The 20,527-nt window shown below is 41.7% G+C and overlaps 2 protein-coding genes across 3 annotated transcripts in view; one reads left to right on the plus strand and one right to left on the minus strand.

Annotated features, from left to right (window-relative positions):
* Positions 1-8,459, minus strand: part of jph1a (junctophilin 1a) — a 32,423-nt gene extending 23,964 nt beyond the window's left edge. Inside the window, exons 1-3 of the mRNA XM_072378346.1 lie at positions 8,374-8,459; positions 7,763-8,262; positions 4,486-5,254 (exon numbers count right to left, since the gene is read on the minus strand). Of these exons, the coding sequence (XP_072234447.1) occupies positions 4,486-5,254; positions 7,763-8,141 (1,148 nt within the window). The 5' untranslated portion in view covers positions 8,142-8,262; positions 8,374-8,459. The remainder of the gene's footprint in view (positions 1-4,485; positions 5,255-7,762; positions 8,263-8,373) is intronic.
* A 773-nt stretch (positions 8,460-9,232) lies between these two features.
* gdap1 (ganglioside induced differentiation associated protein 1) lies at positions 9,233-14,548 on the plus strand. Of its 2 annotated transcripts, XM_072378341.1 has the most exons (7): positions 9,233-9,284; positions 9,677-9,850; positions 10,104-10,296; positions 10,811-10,984; positions 12,113-12,207; positions 13,210-13,324; positions 13,457-14,548. In XM_072378341.1, the coding sequence occupies exons 2-7, from the start codon at positions 9,677-9,679 to the stop codon at positions 13,807-13,809; spliced, it is 1,104 nt and encodes a 367-aa protein (XP_072234442.1). In that variant the 5' UTR covers positions 9,233-9,284; the 3' UTR covers positions 13,810-14,548. The 2 variants fall into 2 exon arrangements, with proteins under 2 accessions (XP_072234442.1, XP_072234443.1); XM_072378342.1 differs by lacking the exons at positions 9,233-9,284; positions 9,677-9,850 and adding an exon at positions 10,517-10,565 and having other exon boundaries at positions 10,223-10,296.
* Positions 14,549-20,527: the final 5,979 nt, after the last annotated feature.

Genomic DNA, 20,527 nt, shown 5'->3' on the forward strand with positions numbered 1-20,527 from the left:
TTATGTCACTCGATCATGTTGCCATGAGAGGGGCACTCTTGATTTGGATTGCTGGCAGTCATTCGCACAGTTACAGTTACTGTACATTTGTGCCTCCTTACTACTGTACATGTTTCCACTTAATAAACAGGAAAAACTAAACATGCCTTTGAAGGATACAGGAGGTACTTTTTAGGTGGCACCAGCACGGAGATCAAAGAGCAAAAAAAACTGTATAAGTATTATTGACCTGAGCTTTTGGGAAAGTATTCGCTGGAGGGACAGTGAAGATGAATTCTTTCATGATAAATAAAGAGTTGGGATTATTTTTTTTCCCCCATGTTGATTAATAACTCTCCAAGAAAAGGGCATGTGGTGAGTGGCCGAGGTCATCCTTCACAGCAGGTGATATATAAACACCGCTGGACACCAACAGCCCACACACACAAAACGCACTTTTTGGTCTCGTCTTTCAGAAAGACAACATCTCCCATTCCCTTTTAATCTTTTCCTCCTGTTTATAACATAAGCATGCGCACACACACATACATTTCAGAGAGATGATAGTGTGAGTGAGATGGTGGGCGGCTATATCAGTGGTGGGACGGGTATATATTCCTGGCCGGTGCTGATAAGCCAACTGATGCCTTGCCTTATTTAGGCAGTGCTCACCGCTGACACACTAGCAGAGTAGCACACACTGCATGTGCTCTGTATGTGTTTGTCCAGCAGTCTGTGTGTGTCTGTGAGTGTGTGTGCATGAGGTGTTCCTGAGCGGAAATAGTTGGGCTCTGAATAAGTGAATGCATATAGACAGAAATGCATGTGTGTGCCTGGTGATCTCTGCTCCATTTAAAAAAAAAAAATGTACTTGACAAATTAATCAAGTTACAGTCTGAAAGTCCCACAATATAACACACAGTCACATTAGATTAAATGTGTGATCTTGACACAGATTAGAATCTTTTAAGGATTTGGTTTAAAGTTATTTTAATGATTGCTGTGATGATATAATTTTTTTCATTTTAGATAATAAGTAGGTAATAGGCTAATTATTATCTACTTGTTTTCTGTTTTTGAGCTATCTGAAAGTTACTATATTAAACATAGTCAAAGGGTTTACACTCTAAAATCAGGAAAAATGCAACATTTTTCTCATGTAGATGTTGCCTGTCCTGTTATGTTTCAGTCTGATGCCTCACCGTTTTAGCTCCTGTCTCTTTAAGGCCTGTCTCCAGAAAGCTCAAGTTTACTCTGATTGGTCAGCTAGCTGGTTGAAAAATAATTAATTTGTTTAAACACTAATTTCCTCAAAGGTGATATACGTTTTGAGGAAATTAATCTCAACATTTTTCCGATTGCCGATGAGGAACAACAGAGTATAAGCATCATATAACTGTCTCCCCACCATATTACTTGTTGGTTAACATTTAACTACAACCTGCAAAACAAACACTGCTATCACACAGAACACACACGTCTTCCTGTCTTTCACACACTCACAAACTTGGGTACCATGCATAAACTGACTTATGGCAGGTCTGTTTGGCCGTTTTAGCATTGTGGAGATGCAATGTGCCTAATGAAACTGCAATAAACACATCTTATATTTTTACTTTTAGCAACTTTTGTGTCATCATTTGAAAGCCTCTTCTTCTTGAGATGACACATGACGTGAAAGTATGGGCAGAGATCTGTAACAAAGGGTATCACAGTACATTACCCAGAGTGCATACAACTACTCGTGAGTTACCAAGATACCTAAACTACTGATCTGCTATAAAAACAATTCACAGGAGAAGCATCATGACTCTGTAAACTTTTCAGTCACTTATCTCAGTTCACAGGCCTCATATAACCACACCACACAAACACACACACCCAGATGGACATATTGAAAGCGCCGTGTGTCCATTTCACATAGATAAGAGCGGCACAACAACTGTGAATGAGGGACATAGAACTCCACACCACTGCATCATACTGACTCTTTATTGATTGGCTCATCACAAGCATGAGATCATCAGCTCCACCCCAAGGGCTGATGGGATAGCTTCTCTGTACAGTAATCCACAGGAGGGGGTTTGCACGTCCTCCCCATGCCCTTTTTTATTCCGCTCCCCTTTTGTCTGCGTCCACTCCAGATTTTTCTGAAAGCTCTGGCTCAGCAAATTTGCTGCATATGCGGTCATATTCAATAATAATTCATACACTGCATGGCTTTCTAATTTCAATATTTTTTTTTCAACTTTCCATCTGCTCTCCTGTTGCTATCTGCCTCCCGTTCCCTGACTCCCTGTGGATCAACTGGCTCCGCACTCAAAGACAGAGAGTCACGTGACTAGAACTGGATCAATACGAGCGCATCTTTCACCATGCACTGTACAATGAGAATTACATAACCTGCTTACAACCTACCATTCTGTGAGCCTAAAAATCCCAGATGAAAAAAATTAAACATCGTGATTACTGTCAGGAGCTTGTTTTGAGATTTCCGGCTGCACATGATGCAGCACATCTAATCCAGTAATTTGATAATTTACTACAGCACAGAGGACCTTGTTTTCCGGGACCAAGGCAGTCACTGTTGTTGCTTTGGTGCTACACGTCAGATCATGTGTTTCCTTCTGTAAACTGTTCCTCTCTTGCAGTAACCAAAGAGAAAATGGGATGACTCTCTCTTTCAAAACATTATCCCTTTTTCCCTTTAGGATTAGCTCAGCCCCACTGGCCTTCAATGAGAGTCATAATATTGTGGGTCTTATCTGCAGAGCAAACAATATGCTGAGGTTTAATATAAAAAAATGTTAATCCGCCTTATGTAACTTGTATCTTATATCCATGAAATCTGCAAAACAAAACATGTCTCTTCATGTCACTATGAAAAAAATTCTGATATTAGTATAAATCCTGCTATTCAGAGTCTGCTATTATGATAATGCTCCAAATAACTGGATTCAGCCTTGAGTCAAGCCATTATTCTATTTCTAACACCGTGTGTGTATATTTAATTTTGCCAGGTCTAGAGGTAATATTTCAGTGCCATTTTTTTTGTATTTAGGCAAGATTACACAAAATGTGACTCTAATTTTCATGAAATTTGCCATAAAGATGGAGCATGGCCTAAGGAAAGGCTATTAATATTTTTTTGCAAATGACTTTTGAAACGCATACCTGATTTTAAAAAAAAAAGAAGCCACAATGGATTCTTCTGATGAAGCCGAGTTGAAAGCACCCAATAAAGTCTAAATCGTTATCTCCCACATTGCATATTGGTTTAGAAGTTTTATTTAACAGCCAATTTCTTTCTTCAAATTTTCACCAAACTGGCTCAGATGATATTTGGATGGAGCCTCAGGGAGGTTATCATGTAAAATCAAAATGGCATTGCACCTGCCAAATAGCTTTGCAACATTTTACCACTAGGCTGCGCTGCAATAAGAACAAGTGCTTTTTTACCTTAAGAGTTTTTTCCGACTTTGTGTTTGGTCATTTAGCCAATCTCATGTATAAATAATGGTGCAAAGTATATTCTGTTGTTGTTAGGGCATCAAAAAGTAATATTTTAGCTCTAAACATGTCAGTTTGTTGCTCAGTTTGTTCGACGATTAAAGATCTTAAGAAATACTGGATTGGGTGCTATGAATGTTTGTCGAAACATTCTTGACACCCCCCCCCAAAAAAAACAACTGCTCCTCAAATATTGGGATTTTAGTGAAATATGATACAGTCATGATCGTAACAAATTTGGTCACACCAAAACTTTTTAAACTTTTTTAATATAACTATGTTTATTTTGATGATATGGTAACTGTCTAATGCCTGTTTTTAAAAAAAAAGTTTTATAAATGCTTGCCAATGCGTTTTCCTTCATGAAAATTCATGTGAGCCCCTTGTGAGGTTGAATGTGAAATCAAAACATGCATAAGAGCACCACGAAAAAGCTTTTTTTTACAGCTTGTACACATTCACTCAATCACCAGTCTAACCATCCCCTGATGCAATGAAACCAGAGGATGTCACAGCGATGCTGTGATCCCACCAGGAGGGAGGCTTCAAATGAAAAGGTCACATCTCATCCACCTGTTAAAGAGCAGATGCCACATCAGAGCAATACTTGGCATAAGTGCAGGTACGGTTATACAGCTCACGCACATGAACTCACAGAGGCACACATCACGCACACTACCGCAAGATGCCTGACCCTTCTCCCTGGGTAGAAAAAAACACATGCAGAGGATAGAAACAGAACCTTTTCCAGGGATGATCGCACTGGCAACACAAAAGCCTTCGACTGTTGATAAAGTATAAAGGTTGGAGCGGCGGTCATGTGATGCCTCTTACACAAGATCGTGCCTTCAGTCACACCACTGCCGTGACTACTCAATGGTGACAGAAAATGCCTGGGGATGCTCTCCCTTTTTTTGTTGTGTGTTTACACAGTATACACCCACATGCACATACAAGAGCATGAATGAACACACGTGCACATAAACACAACAGTACCTGGAAGCTGCTATTTCCACCTTACTCCTCGCAATGGCTGCAGCCCTCTGTGCCCCCTCCACAGCCCGATCTACCTTCTCTTTGGTTTTGGGGTTCTTAAGAGGAATCAACTGCTTTCGTATTCCACGCACCAACACGTTATTTTTGTACTTCCCTTCTTCTTTGGTGCCATCTGGGAAAACCGTGCACCCGTAACCATGGCGCTTGTTGTTAAGCCATTCTCCTTCATATTTCATCCCGTTGGATCTCTCTGAAACACCAAATCCATTCCGCTTGTCATTCTTCCACTCGCCCATGTAGGTCTCAGTTGTGGTGGCATCCACATGATCCTCCAGAAGTAGGTCCTCATCTGCCAGCTCGCCATCACCGATGGATATGGTAGAGTTGGCGTCACTGGAGCTGATGCGGCTCATGGTGGCATCGCTTCTTGCAGAACTGCGTTTGCTGGAGATCGAGGTCCGAGAATCAGACTTGCGCAACTGTCGAAGGCTGCCAAACAGTGAGCCCCGGCGGAACAGGCCCTTCTTCTTACCGGTGACGACCTCGCTGTCTGAGTGGAAGTTAAGGACGAAGCCGCCACGACTGCCTGCCGGCGTGTCTGCAGAGGAGGAGAGGTCATGGAGCACTGTGCCGTTGCTCTGCTCAGAGCGCAGAGAGGCCATAGACGTACGAAGTGGAGAGCGGATGACAGTGGCCATGCCATAGGGCACACTCTGACGGACGCCATAGCCGTGGCGCATCCCACCCATCCACTGGCCTTGATAGGTACCTGAGAAACAAGCAGAGATTTTATCTTTTTTTTGTATTTTCTTTCATTTGAATAACTTTTTAAGAGGACTTAAAATGTAGTAGTAATTTTCTGTGTTTTCTGTTTTAAGTATCATGAACTTTTATCACTTTGAGACCCTTTAGTCTCAGCTCGTAACTCATTGGAGGGAATTAAGGACCACGTTATATTAGATGAAACAGTGCAAGACTACAAGAACACTCCATGCTGATGAAAACATAATTAGCCATTTCTGATATTATCTGCTATTTTCTTTAATAGTCATTCTTCCAAGCTGAAAAATACAAAATACCTTATTTACCAACAGAAAATGTGAAGAACATGGAAGAGAAGCGTATGGAGTTGTATGGATTAGGAAATGCACCAGTGGTGGTCAAGAGCACCAAATATTTGCAAAGAAACTCTTAAAACACTGCGTATCAAAAGTTTAAGTATGAATCTTTTGGCATGCATCAGGACAGTTAGAGTGGGAATTTAATAGCAGTAATTAGGCAAACGACACTGTCTCTCAGATTCTGAGAAACATCCTTCTGTTACACATCAATTCCAGGAAGAGACACACACTCTTGGTTGTAAGGCAATATCTGAGGTGGTCTTACAGTGATTTAAGGAGGCAAGTCTGTTAACTGAAAATGTTGCACGTCTGTGCAAACCTTCCCGAGACTCCCTTTTATAAATTGTCTCTTTTAAAAAAATCAATCTACATAATATGAAAGAGTGGTAAAATTGAAAAAAATCTATTCAAGTAAAGGAATCAGCAATGTGCTCCTTCACATGGTGGAATCTTTAACAGGAGTGCATGGACCACCACCAACGACAACATCTGATTTCATTCAAGTCTGCAAAGCTTATCTTTATAAAAGCCCTGAAGTCAATGCAGTGTTTTATATCATAACTCTCTTTTTCCTTTGCCGGACACCTCAGGTTGGCTACACACACTTTATGTATCACCACAAAGTTCTTGAAACAGCACTGCATATGGGAACACAGCGGAGCCTTGTTGAAGGAGCACAGAGTTTGGCAACTAATGAAATGTTTTCTGTTCCTTCCACTCAGATCTGTGACCTTGAGCATTGCTAACTCGGCGACAGAGACTTGATTAAGATACCGATACAGAGGATGGGATACTTGGGATGATAGTTAATCACTTAAATAGGTGCCTATTTTCAGGCGGCCACTGTCAGTACGCAAATTCACCACCATCCGTTTGTCAGGGAATTACTGTGAGTCATATAATGAGGAGAATACTTCATTAATCCTATTTAGTGCTGCTGAGCCCAATGAGCATTGAGCAGGCCTACAGTAGCCTCTTCAAAGCATCATATTACATTTCTGTTCCTGATAATAAGAAAGGCTTGTTAATCCGTTGCTCCAATCTCATTTAGCAACACAATTAAATAATCTAACAAAAAAATTATACACTTGCCCAGGTGGATAAACAGTGCAAGATTAACAGGCCTGCCCTGTGATGCAGTTCAAATTTGGTGACCCTGCAGATCAAGTCCTCAGGATGCTGCAGGGGCCAGACGACCAGATGTTGTGAAGATCCTCTAGGATCAGCTGATTTCCCAAGCCCAGCAATCTGTAGCCATCATATGTGAGACATTCATTCTGCACCATAAGGCCTCAGTTAGTGAGATGATGCTTACAAATCACCCGGAGACTTGATTGTTTTATAAGGAAAGGACCATATGTAGCACAACAGGCCTGGTGAACCACTTGCAAGCATTTGCTTTTTATGTTATCTTGAGATCTTGTCTCTGAGATCAGATTCAAGTCTTCGCATAGGAACACATGAAGAGTTAGTGAGTTGAGGGGCTATGGGAGGGGGCTCACTAACCTTTTGTTTTAAGCAAATCTGAGTGTGCGTGACTTAAGAATGCTGAATGGCATAGATGATTGATCAGCACGTGTATTTTCAGCTCTGATTGCATTAAGTTGTTGGGAGGCTGAAAATCTTCTTGTTTTCATTGCAGACTCACCTTCTTATGTATGACAGAAGTTACATTTAATCTCGTTTCTTCATTGATTGTTTAAATGCAGAAATAAAAGAAAAACACGAATTATGTCGCTTTGAAATGGACATTTTTGCTTTGATTTTCAAACCACTTCTTCTTCAGGCATGGAGGAGTCTCACTCCTCCCACTGTAAGGAGCAACCGGTAGTTACCAAATGAGATGCGCCTCAGGAAAAGCCTTAACCTCGAGCAGGATTGTTTGTTTTTTTAAAAAGACAGGAAAGAAAAGTTGTCAGCTGACTTTGATGCCCGTCTTGGGGCGGAAATGATGATGCACTTGACCACAGTGAAGAGTGCGCAATCATGAGCTGCAACTCAACTCATATTAGATGAAGATCAGCGCTCTGGTACCATTAGCTTCATTCGGTTGGAGTCTAAGCATCCTACACACCAGCTTCATAGCACATCATCAGTTAAAGCGACACGCACATTCAACAAGCACTGTGCCACATCCCTAAAACCTTCTGTCTTACCGCCATCGCCGTAGGTTTCGACCCCATATCCATCCTGCAGTCCGTTGCTCCAGGTACCCTCGTATCTGGCAGGTGTGTTGTGGCTCTGTCGGACCCCGTATCGACCCTTAAAACCGTGACTCCACTCTCCTCGGTAGATCCATCTTCCTTTATTCTCCACACCCAGCCCGTGCCGCTTCCCCTGGGACCAGTAGCCCTTGTAGGTATTCCCACTGGGCCAGGTGTACACCCCTACTATCTCAAAGCCGTGCGACCAGGACCCGGCGTATTCGCCTTGGCCCTTGGGTCCGGTGCAGATGCCATGTCCGTGGGCTTTGCCATCCTCCCACCCCCCGCAGTAAGTGCCACCGTCGTCGAAGTCAAACCTTCCGCCCGTCATTCAGATAAAGGGTGGAAATAAAGCAGATCGCGCGCAGCTGCAGACTCAGGAGTCTCCAGGACCGAGGTTGGGTGATCCAGGACCGGTGGTGTGATGAACGGACGAGCCAGCAGGATGATGACTAGAGCAGAAAAAAGGAGGGTGAGGACAGTGGACTGGTACTTCCAGACATGCAATTCAAAAGGCATGCGTAATGGTAAGAGTAAAGGTATGAATGGTGGGCGTCATTTACCGGAGGCGCACGCCGGATTGTCCGATGTGTGCTGCTCGTCTCCCCCCTCTCACCCACTGATCACAGAGGGAGAGAGAGAGAGGTATGGAGACCCTGCTGAAGGAAGGCACGGGGCCAATCGCAACGTCACGGCACAGGGACCTCCCACTCTCTCCTCTCTCTCCTCTCTCCCTGTCACTGTCACCCCTCTCGGTGAAGAGCCCTGATGCCTCAACCCACCAAAATAAGACCCCTCTATATTTATGCCAAACTCTCCTTCGCATTTGAAAGACGCGCCTCTCTCCCCACAGGTGTAAATCCCGGCAGAAGTTGTCTTACTCACATAATTGTATTTGTCTGTAACGATCAATAACGAGATTATGAGCAAATGTTACCCATATGCCCATATCACAAAATGATAATAGCTATAGATTTACATCTTCTCAGCTAACTTATCTTTCGAATATGTTGGCCAGCTGTTTCCCTGATATTTCAAGTATTTTTATTTCGTGATATAATTTACTTAATTGTATTAAGCCTTTAATATTCCACTGAAAATGACGAGCGCATGCGTGAAATCTTTTTACGTGACATGCTTCTATCAACGAATCAGGTAGACCTGCACAAATCGGCATTACCTTAAACGAAAGTAGTGACCTTTGAGCACTTTATAAGCTCCAGCCGGACATTATTAACCAACCGATGCTACAGAAGTCAACAAAAGCACAACACTGACCTCTGCAGTACAAATATTTTCGTTGCACGGGAGGTCCAAGAAAGAGTTGAGCCGTGGAACATTCCATTTGGAAATTTAATGGTGCTCATCGGCTACATTGTGGACTGTAGATGGAGTAATTATTTTAAGGTTCTCTTAATTTGAATGGACCATCTGTGAATTATATTGTAACGGTGCGAGAACCCTCCTGCCACAGGTGACACCAGCTTGTTTAAGTTGTTATGGCCTTGTTAGGGTTTTCGGTTATTACTGAAGTCTTTATCAAAATATTTGCAGTAATTGTGAGATGGCTGTTTATGAATATGGTGAATAATCCACATGTATCTCTCAGGTGCTGCCCCCCCCCCCCCCCCCCCCCCCTCTCTCTTTAAAGGCATGAAGAAATGAGGGATGGTTATTTTTTTTACATCCATTGCATGTACAAAAACAAGTATATATATGTATATATGTATATATATTAATGTATATATATACATTAATTACAAAGTAATAATGAGTAATCTCATGTCTTTAATTACACTCCAAGCCAGCGGAGGGAGCAACTATGTCAACAGTGATGCTGCGCGCTGCCTTTTCTCGTTCCCTCAGATGCTAACAACTAAAATGGCGTCCGAAAACGGCTCCGAATCACAAGATGAGAAAGCAGCTCTTACAGAAGCGAGCTCTAAGCAGGATGTGCATCAGCAATGCAGCACAGTTGCAGAAAAACAGGAATCAAAATTAACGCTTTATCACTGGACTCAGTCTTTCAATTCCCAGAAGGTGAGCGCGTGTCATCACGTTTCAGCACCACCGTTCAGTGGACAGCTCCTCATCAGTTTATGAATTATAAATGTAACATGGTTCTCATCTCTGTGTATCGTTTTAGCTTTATTTAACTTCTTCTTATTTTGGCTTCGTTAATAAAACTATGTGCATCGCATTTTTTAAAAGGTACTTTGTTAAAATAATGTTGTTCACAGGTGCTCTGTTCAAGCCTTCATAACGAACCTCTACCTCTACGATTGTTTTTCAGGTACGTTTGGCCATAGCAGAGAAAGGTTTGCTCTGCAAAGAGTACGACGTGAGCCTGCCCCTCAGTGAACACAACGAGCCATGGTTCATGCATCTGAATCCTACCGGTGAGGTGCCAGTCCTTGTCCACAATGACGATGTCATCTGTGATCCAACACAGATAATGGACTACTTGGAGCAGAACTTTAATGATGGTGAGAATGAATGAATAGGAAGTGGCTGTTGGTCTTTGTTAGACTGGCAGCTCTTAGCGCTTATTTAGTCATTAACAGCATGACACATAAACTGAGCTGGCTTGCACACTTTTTTTAAAGTGCATTTTCATTTAGTTTCCTTTGTTGTGTTCCTTGTGTTGCATGTATATTGATTTATTTGTTTTTTTATATTGTTTTGGCTTGCTTTGATCCATGCTAGCTATGTTCTGAGAGTCTGCATCCAATCGACTTAAAAGGAGGGAAATCTGGTAAGCATGGACTTACTTTAGCTGATACCTGAAAGTGTTTGAGTACTCAGTCTTACATTTTTTGAGCATGGTCCTCCCTAAGCTAAGAGTGTAGTGTATATACTCTCTCGTTATGTTAGTTGAACTCTGTCTTGGCCATGGTAAAAAATCTCTTTCATCAACAGAGATTTTTTGTTTCATTTGCAGAAAGTGAGGCAGGAAAAAACACAATTATTTTCTTTCTTTCTTGTCATGTTTGTTTCTAGAGGGCACTCCCAAGCTGGTTCCTGAAGAGGACAGTAGGTACTATCTCAGAGTGCAGCACTACAGAGAGCTTTTGGACTCACTACCAATGGATGCCTACACACATGGCTGTATCCTTCATCCTGAGATTACTGTGGACTCCCACATACCAGCATATGCTGCCACATCAATACGAAGTAAGACAGACGGATATGTACAGCATTATATGTTAGCAGTCTTGCAGCATCAGTTTCTCTTTTTATTGAATATCACAGAGGCTTTGCACAACAGTTTTTGTGTATCTCAAATGTTTTCCTGCCCACTCAAATTTTCTGTTTAATAAATTAAGCAAAACGAGGACATAGAGATCTTGTCATAGCTGTGGAACTTAATTTCATTTTGCAATATGATCCTTTCTGAAATTAAGTTGTAAGCTTTTGATTCTTTTGCTACATAGCATAGGATCTCCGGGTCGGGAATGAGAGCCTTCCACAAGTCGAGGAGTTCAAGTATCTCGGGGTCTTGTTCACGAGTGAGGGACGAATGGAACGTGAGATTGATGGGCGGATCGGTGCGGCGTCCGCAGTGTCGTGGGCTCTGCACCGACCCGTCATTGTGAAGAAGGAGCTGAGCCAGAAGGCGAAGCTCTCTATTTACTGGTCAATCTGCGTTCCTACCCTCACCTATGGTCACGAGTTGTGGGTAGTGACCGAAAGAACGAGATCGCGAATACAAGCGGCTGAAATGGGCTTCCTCCACAGGTTGTCTGGGCTCTCCCTCAGAGATAGGGTGAGAAGCTCAATCATCCGGGAGGGGCTCGGAGTAGAACCGCTGCTCCTCCGCATTGAGAATATCTGGTTAAGATGCCTCCTGGACGCCTCCCTGGTGAGGTGTTTATGGCACGTCCCACTGGGAGGAGACCCTGGGGAAGACCCAGGACACGTTGGAGAGACTATGTCTCTCGGCTGGCCTGGTAACGCCTCGGGGTCCCCCCAGAAGAGGTGGAGGAAGTGGCCTTGGACAGGGACGTCTGGGTTTCTCTGCTCAAGCTGCTGCCCCCTCAACCCGACCCCCAGAGAAGTGGTAGATAATAGATGGATGGATGGATGGATGCTACATATTCTATACATCTTATGAAAGTTGAGGATGAAGGAAAAGTCAGCAGATTAAATGGATTTTGTCCACACAAAAAGACCCCTAGCGGATCTTGGCCTATTTCTATACATGATCACTAATTTCCCTTTTGTAATACTAAAATCTGATGTAGGCCTTGTTATGCGCAAAAGGTGCTTCAGTCTTTTTTTTCTCTCCCTCTCTGTTGACAGCACAGATCAGCAACACACAGACCGAGCTGGAGAAACTGTCCGAACAGAACCCAGAGCTTAAAGATGCTTATTTAGCAAAACAAAGGCGCTTGAAAGTAAGTAGCTTGATTAGCAGAGTGCCAAATTAGCTAAAATACTGTGTTTTCTGGAATATAGCTGAGGTTTTACCTTCCATATCCACAAAACCCGACTGCTGCTTTGTCTGCATGAGACAGCAGAAAGTAGTGTTGATGCCATGGTTAAGACACCACATCTCACTAAATGAAGGAAAAACCAACAGCCTTTGAATCAGTTGCTCCAAACCCCAATATCTGACCTTCATGGTGAAACACATCCTGCATCTGTTTTGTCCATATATTCACTACAACTCCACATTGAGATTCTCTGTGAACTGCTACCTCAAAAATGAAAAGCAGCAGAAAAACTTTATTGCATTTTGTGAAGGTTGTAATTGTGCAGTGGTCTGCAGCTCACACACAGGGTGGTCTCACTCCTCTCCTTTGCTGCACTCTGCTTGGATTGAAAAAAAAGTTAAGAAGCTACAGTCTTGGTCTGTTGGGCCTCGTAAGACATAATTTCATTTTGGAATAATTTTTTATTACAGATTTGAGAACTGGGGCTTTTCTGATGACAGGACACAAAATAAGGGGATAGGCCTTAAAAAACAAGGACATCTACACAGCCAAGCTGAAGAAAATATGCTCACTTGCTAGCAAGTTGTAGTTGTCATGGCTAAGCAGAGTTCATGCTGAAACTAGATTTACTTTATAATTTCCACAATTATACTCTATATATTGTGGAACTATTTTGCTTTTTCTGAACCAGCATATCAACTGATACATTTTGATATTTTGTACAACTGAGACAGTAACTAAATCCAGTGAAAAAAAAAATCCAATCCCCTGCAACTGAATATGATTTGTGTGCTATGTGGTGTATTCATAACATTTGTTGTGTGGACATTTAAAAAGGCCATATGCTTTTTATGTTTTATGCTTTGTGTGTTTCATATTTTTTTGTAAGTTATAAAGCCCAATGTTCACAACAAAGGCAGTACTTCTCTCCTCATGATTTTTTCTGTGCAAATGTCTCTATAGTCCAAGTTGTTTGACCACGACAACATGAAGTACCTGAAGAAGCTTCTGGATGAACTTGAAAGTGTGATGGACCAAGTGGAGACAGAGCTGCAGAGGAGGGTCGAGGAAACACCAGGTATCCACACAATCTTGTCAATCTTGTCAGTGCAACCAATGTTGGCTATATTTGGGATATATAATACATCACATAATGCTTCATTTTTATTCCACCTATAATAATTTTTTCCCTGGCCTCTTCCACTTGTAGAAGAAGGCAGCCCATCCTGGCTCTGCGGTGACTTCTTCAGCATGGCTGATGTCTCTTTAGCTGTCACTTTACACCGCTTAAAGTTCCTTGGCCTCTCCCGTCGCTACTGGGGTAACGGTAACCGTGTCAACGTGGAAACATACTATGAGAGGGTGGTGGAGCGGCCGGCCTTCAGGAGAGTGCTGAGCCACGTCAACAACATCCTGATCTCTGCTGTCCTCCCTGTGGCATTTCGTGTGGCCAGGAAAAATGCCCCAGTTATATTCGGTACCTCTCTGCTGATTGGGATTCTGGGGGGGGCTTCATACCTCGCCTTCCTCTACATGAAAAAGAGGCTGACTTCCTTCAGCTGAGGGAGTCTGAGGTGGTTCAAGACTGAATTAAGGCAAAAATGATTTAAGCGCTTGGTAATCAATTAATAAACATTAATAACATATAACTGAACAAACCTTAATAGTTTTCTGTGTTGCTTGTTGCACAAAATGCACTTTTATTCATCGTTATCGCTGCATTATAAAGCAAACAGACTGACTTGTTAGTTGTGAGTTTGTTTTGCATTCTTTTCAATCACATATACCAAAGCTGAACAGCCTCTGAACAGCACCGTATTCACATGCTATGCTTCGGTAGGAGGTGTGTATACCAGCTTATATGTATGTAAACATAGGTCACCTGAAATAGGTCGTAGATTCATAATGGCTCCCTGCGTTCAAAGTGCTAAGAAGGTTCTACTTAGGAAGGTTGTTTTTACAGTCCATGTGGCTGCACATGAATTCCTGTCTAGCCAAATTCAAAGTACAGTAATGTACCCATAATAATAAGCCAACACTGAAATGGATTAAAACAAACACAAGATGACTTGCCCTCTTAACTGAGAGCAAAGAAAACAACTGTGGTCTGTTGGAACAGGATGCCATGTCACATAAGTTAAACTGACTAGAAGTTCAAAAACACCAAATTGGGCAGTTTAGACATCTAATTGTGTACTTAAATCGTTACTAAGAGTCTAACACGTTTTGCCTTATGTGTGCTTGTCATTTGCTGTTTCACTGGCATTGATATTTGCATGTTAGAACATTAAAAACAAGTACACCCAAAGTCTACAGTCTGTTTTTCTGTAAAGGAGTTTGACAAAATGAAACTTTCTGATCTGCCTTGCAGTGAAAGTACTTTAAAACGTGGCTCTACAAATCACAAAAAAAACCAACGTTCTAGACATCTCAAGTCATCACATATTTTCGTCCACATAAGGGATGACGCAAGGTTTGATTGACTCACCATTTAACAATTTCCGAATGAATACTTTTGCAGACTTATTTACATATGCAGACTATCATTCCCAACATCTGTCTGGAATTAAAACAGCCTCCAGTGTTTCCTGGCATTCAGATGTAATTCAGAATGGCATTAAAAAAAAATTCACAAGCATCGTTTAATGAGCTATCACATGTCATACAGGTTTTAAACAAGATTTAAGAGGAAAACTAGAGAAGAACCACTCACATCGCCCCCCCAGACCCTGGCTGTAAGTCAACATCTACAGTAATCTGTTTGCACAGTCAGAGCCCTCCAGGCCAACATTGACATTCAACATATGCTGAGCTTTGATTTAAATTCCTCCTCACGTGAGCTCAGCCTCACATAAAACAGACACAGGGACTTTTCAACAAACCCTTGCCTTTGTTTTCTGTGTCCAAGGGGCTGGGTAGTGGGGCTGTCAAAGAAATCCCTCACACGTGTTAAGGCCACATGAGAGTTGAGATGTCAAAAAAGCATTAGCTCATACTAGCATACAAGCTTTGGAAAAATCATTCTCTTGCAAATGGCAACCAAAATGATGTCATTTTTGCTCCAGAGTTATATCACAGAGGTGCCTTTTCAAGGAACAAAGTCTCAAATAAAGTTTGGATACACAAGTTCTACGGTATTGTTGGAAAGTTAGTAAATTTATCTATGTATCGATTTATGGATGCCTGGATTAGTGCAAACCATCTTAGCACAGCAAACGCCAACTTTTAAGAGACATAAAACCTATACCATTAATGACTAAAACCAAAGAAGTATATCTTATGACAGTTGTTTGACTATATTATACAGGAATAATTGTTAATGCATAAAAAAAATAGACCATATTGACCAAGATGAGCAATTAAATTAAACCTTGAAAATATTTTTTTCTTTACTCTGATTAGAAAGAAGTAACTGCATATATGTTCCACAAGGGGGCAATGTTTCCTCAAACAACCCTTTTACAGTGGAACTTAGAGAATTATGGATCATGCTCAGTAAACTTCTGTCTCAAGTATTCAGAGAGAATGCTACTCATTTTCTTGCAAAGCATATAAACCGGAGTATGGATTCCATTTGCATTTGTGACACTTTCAGCCAAAAATGATTAATTAAGTTGATGAAATACATCTGTTGTTTTGGCTGGACATAATTATGAGTTATTCAGGCTATTTGTTCAACTTACGTTCCTATTTCTTCATATAACTACTCAGGAAGAGTAGAGACATTATAAATGTATAACTCATCTCGACTGAACTCATTTGTCAGCTTCATACAGTAAAATATTTGGATTTCTCAAAACACGTTGCCTATAGCAGCAAGGTTTGACAAACTAACAAAGAACATTTAGAGGACACATTTTTTTATATTTATTATGACTCTCCATTTCTTTGTCTTTGTATGTGGATCAAAGACTGGAAAAAAAAGCCAATCATTATCTTATTGGCGTCACTGTTATATGTTTTATGAATGCAGGAATTGTGTCATCCCAAAACTACACTACAACAAAAAAAGAGCTGATGGTGTAAAAAAATCCATCTTTGGCATAATACAAGCTGGCTAACTAAACAAAGTAAGATCTATCCATCTATCTATCCATTTTCAAACCCATTGATTGATTGAGTTCAGGGTCTTGGGGGCGGGAGGATGAAGCTTACTCCGGGTAACATCAAACAAAGGCAGGGTACACCCTGGACAGGTTGCAGGTTGAAAGGTTTATTGAAATTGAATTATGACTGAATCTGAGCCGAAGCTTTTTTCACAACCTTTTACGGGTAAAAACACAGTGCTTAGGAAAGCAGTGCCCTCTGAAAGGTTTGGCAGGGAGGTGTTAAGGATTCAGTGCATGTTGTCTGTACACAGAGGAGTTTAAAAGTGCTCTCAACGGGCACATTTAAAGGTGGAGAGAGACACTAATATGGATAAAGAATGCTCATGGGATATAGATCCACAATGTTAGGGAGTCAAAAGTAAAAGAAGTTGTGAGAAGAAACGAAAAAGTGAATATTGAAAGGGATCTATCTCCTTCCCATATCTGAGCATCTTGCCAGTTATAATGAAAGGCACCAAAAGGGTCAAACGCAGTCCCTTCTTTTGAAGTTTATCAGCACTTTAAATGTTCTTATGGCTACCTGTTGCTGGGTAAGGAACTTTCTTTTCCTGGCTTGAGCTGACACACACTTTCAAAAGTTCTTGGTGAAAAAATAAGACGGCCATGAGGTGGCTGACATCACTGATGATGTGGCGTTAGAGTTGAGGCACGTCTTGTGTGATTATTTATATTCCCATTTAGAGCATCTTTAAAACCTCTTTGTTGTATCTTAGAAATTGTGACTGGCATCCAGTCAGACCGTTAAAACAGAGCTGCATGCTGTCTCTTCTCTGCCATTAAAATAAACAAAATCAATATGTCTCAAGGCATCATCAACTCCCCCTTTTTCTCCCTCTCCCTGCCTTCCAAGAACCTGCTTTTCTCTGAACACAGTCCCTCTCATTTTGCTCCCCCTGTCAGAGTGCTGACGTCGAAAGCGCTGGGTGAGGTGGTGCAGGTGCCTGTTTTGGAAACGGATAGTTGCATGGAAACCCCCAGCAGACACACACCAGACAAGAGAAAAGAGAGAGATGGAGGCGTGGAGTACAGCACGTTTGGGTGGCAGAGTGATGCCTGGAAATGAGTTGCTCAGTGGTGCAAGAGAAAAGGGAGGAACCAGGGAGAAAACTGACCACAACGTTGAAATGACTCGGAAAATAGAGCATGCAGCGGGATGAGAAGTGCAGAATAACCTGCAGCACTGGAGGTGGAAAAGCTCAAGCTGGAGCGAAAAAAAATACATAAATATTCTTTCTTGAGAGCTCAAATGTCCGAAAGAACTGCACAGTGACAATCTCTAAATGACTCAATATAGGTGACAGCCATTGCTTTTCAGCATGTGTTTTTAGCCATAATCAAGTCATAATTAAGTCAGGGAGCGGAGATTTGTTGCTGGACTGAAACTCTTTGTGCAGAAAGTGAAGCAGGTGGACTGTTGGGTGATGATGTTTGAGCTGCATCAGATATCCACAGACAGGCAGCCTGGGCAAACAGTAACCCACGCAGCAGTCAGCTGACAGACAACTTGATGTGGCTTTCTCTCAGTACAGTGAGCGAGTGGGATCATGGAAACTTCCATACACTTTTTGCAGTTTGAGGCTTTGAGCTGCAGAGGCAACAGCTATGGGGAAAATGGGTTTCTGTTGGAAATGTCTGAGGTAGAAGAAATACAGTGATATCAACCAGAGGAACAATTCAGAAATCAGGAGAGAGGAACACTGTTGTTGTCATATGAATCATCAAACTCTCCATCACACACGCAAAACCAATAGTGTTAAGTCTGACTGGTCAAGACAAATGGAGAAGATGCTGCAGATTACATAATGACACTGTAGACACAGGGATAATGCCATGCCAAGACACACTACCTCAGTGAATGGACAGCAGCTGTTGTGCTCTTTCACTGCTGTCCTCTCAGCCCTGTTGCATCGGTTGATTTGCACTGCTACATTTCTCCTGTGACGGTTACTTTGGACGCACGATGTAGGACAAACGAGGGAAGAAGTCCAAAGTCTGTTGGCACTATCAACGGTCTTCTGAGAAAACTATCTGCCTTTTCCAGAAAGCAGTCATCACCACCTTTCAGAGTGTCTGCGATGTACTGTTTGCTGAGTCGACAGAGGTGGGATCTTAGGGTGTTGACACTACTGTTAAAATGACCCCCCACTGGCTCATGCTTCTCAGCTTTATGATGAAATCCTGTGCCACCATTCATCCCCACATGTGCTCCTCAAATATTTAACCTTGGCCTATATAAACACTGCAGCACAGGGGAGATGATACCCAATGCCGTTTGGAGTGTACCTCCAGCATTATAAATCTCAGCTCAATTGGCCAGATGTGGCCAAATCAAACACACCAACAGGTTTTTATTGTGTTTATGAATTTTCTGTGGATGATGAGTTTGCCATTTCCATGCAAATTAACCAGTGGCCCCAGGGGATCTTAAGTGACAGCAGAATTATTTTTTTGAATTATTATTTTTTTTAACCAATTCTGTCTCTTTTTGGAAAAGTACAACTTTGACAGATGTTGTTGAATAGAATAAAATTAAAAGACTTATGATGTTCATTCATGCCTCCACTAGCCAGCTGGACATAGACTGTCACTATGAACCAGTGAGGGGTTGCTGGAGAGGCCCTTTGTGCTGTTCATGTCAGAGTGTGAACAGCACATATAACACTACAACAGAGCCAAAATGCAGAAGCAATATGTGAAAAACAAAGTTTATCCTTACTGCTTCATAAGAAAATAAGAGGGTGAATAGCAGCCAGGTGCTAGTAATCAACTGTACTTGATTAATGGATCATCACCAAGTGCAAGCACATCTGTAATAGCAGATGTTTTAGCGGTTTGTTGTTCTGGGTGTGAGTGTTAACACAACGCTAAGGAGGAAAGACATCAGCAATGATCTTAGAAAGACAGTTGTTGCTGCCCATCAATCCATCATTCTAAAAAGGGTTATGAGGTCATTTCCAAGCAATTTGGACTCCATCATTCTAAAGTGAGGAAGGTTATTCATGAGCAGAAAACATTCAAAGCAGTTGCCAATCTTTCAAGGATTTGATGTCCTTGTGCCAAAAGTTAGATTGTGCAATGCTTAGGGGTTAGGGTAGAGGTAGCTCTCAGAATCTACAGGCCTCAGGTAGCATGTTAAATGTTAAAGTTCATGACAGTACAGTTAAAAGGTTAGTGTACAAGTACAGCTTGTTTGGAACTGTTGCCAAGAGAAACCATCTTCTCTCTAAGAAGAAGAAGGCAGCACATCTTACGTGCACAAAGTTGCATCTGAACAAACCACAAGACTTCTGGAACAATGTCCTTTGGATAGACGAGACCAAAGTGGAGATGTCTGGCCCTAAAGCACAGTGCCTCATTTGATGAAAACCAAACACAGCATATGATGATGTTTCAGTTTTCATTTCTGAGAAAAAGACCATTAACTCGAGGAAAAACCTGAAATTTGGAATAATGTAACTGTAAAAATCTGAAGCCAATCTGATATGTCATTGCTGAGTATGTAAAAGTGCACAAACATAGAAAACAAAATTGATTGGTTTACTTTTTGATTTTTTTCTTTGATTCTGCATGAGCAATATTTCTCTTCACAGAAAGTTTTGTTCAAGCCAAATAATACACTTTCCCGCACACATGCAAAGAGACTCACGCACTCTTGTCCACTGGTTCACTTCTGATTTTCTTCTGGCAAAAGAAGTCTTTCTCCTCAAATGATATCATCATTCTGTTAGAATGCGATTGTATTTGTGTTCCTGTGTTCTGTTGTTGTGATTGTTATGATGTTTTATTTTCTACAACATGAAACAGCCCTATTTTGGCAGTCCAAATTAAAGTCAAGTCAGGACAGGGATTGATCAAAATCAGCTGAGTCTTGTAGTTTGTGCTCTAGAAGCAGCCTGTCCTCTCTGACCTGGTTATAGCAATAGCTGCACACAATAACACAGCCTGACTTTTGTTAGTTGCAAAAATGTTTCCCTGGAGGGAATTCACAGTGACAATGTGAAGATTTGAAACCAAATCCTCTTTGATAGGGAGTTGTTCATTGTGTGTGTTGATGCGTGCATATGTAGAGAGGAGCTTCTGAGTGAATGTTCTGTGTGTGGCCCGTGCGAGCAAAGGAGATTTCGGGTCAACTTTGATCGTGCAACCTTTGAACTGGTTATATAGTTCCTTAA

Source organism: Leuresthes tenuis, unplaced genomic scaffold, assembly GCF_036924035.1.
Source record: "Leuresthes tenuis unplaced genomic scaffold, fLeuTen1.0.hap1 SCAF_24, whole genome shotgun sequence".
Lineage (NCBI taxonomy): Eukaryota > Metazoa > Chordata > Actinopteri > Atheriniformes > Atherinopsidae > Leuresthes > Leuresthes tenuis.

Coding starts and splice junctions, on each gene's coding strand:
- gdap1 (XM_072378341.1), top strand. CDS start 9,677: ATGCTAACAACTAAAATGGCGTCCGAAAACGGCTCCGAATCACAAGAT. Junction 10,297..10,810: donor GGAGCAGAACTTTAATGATG/GTGAGAATGAAT, acceptor GTTTGTTTCTAG/AGGGCACTCCCAAGCTGGTT. Junction 10,985..12,112: donor TGCTGCCACATCAATACGAA/GTAAGACAGACG, acceptor CTCTGTTGACAG/CACAGATCAGCAACACACAG.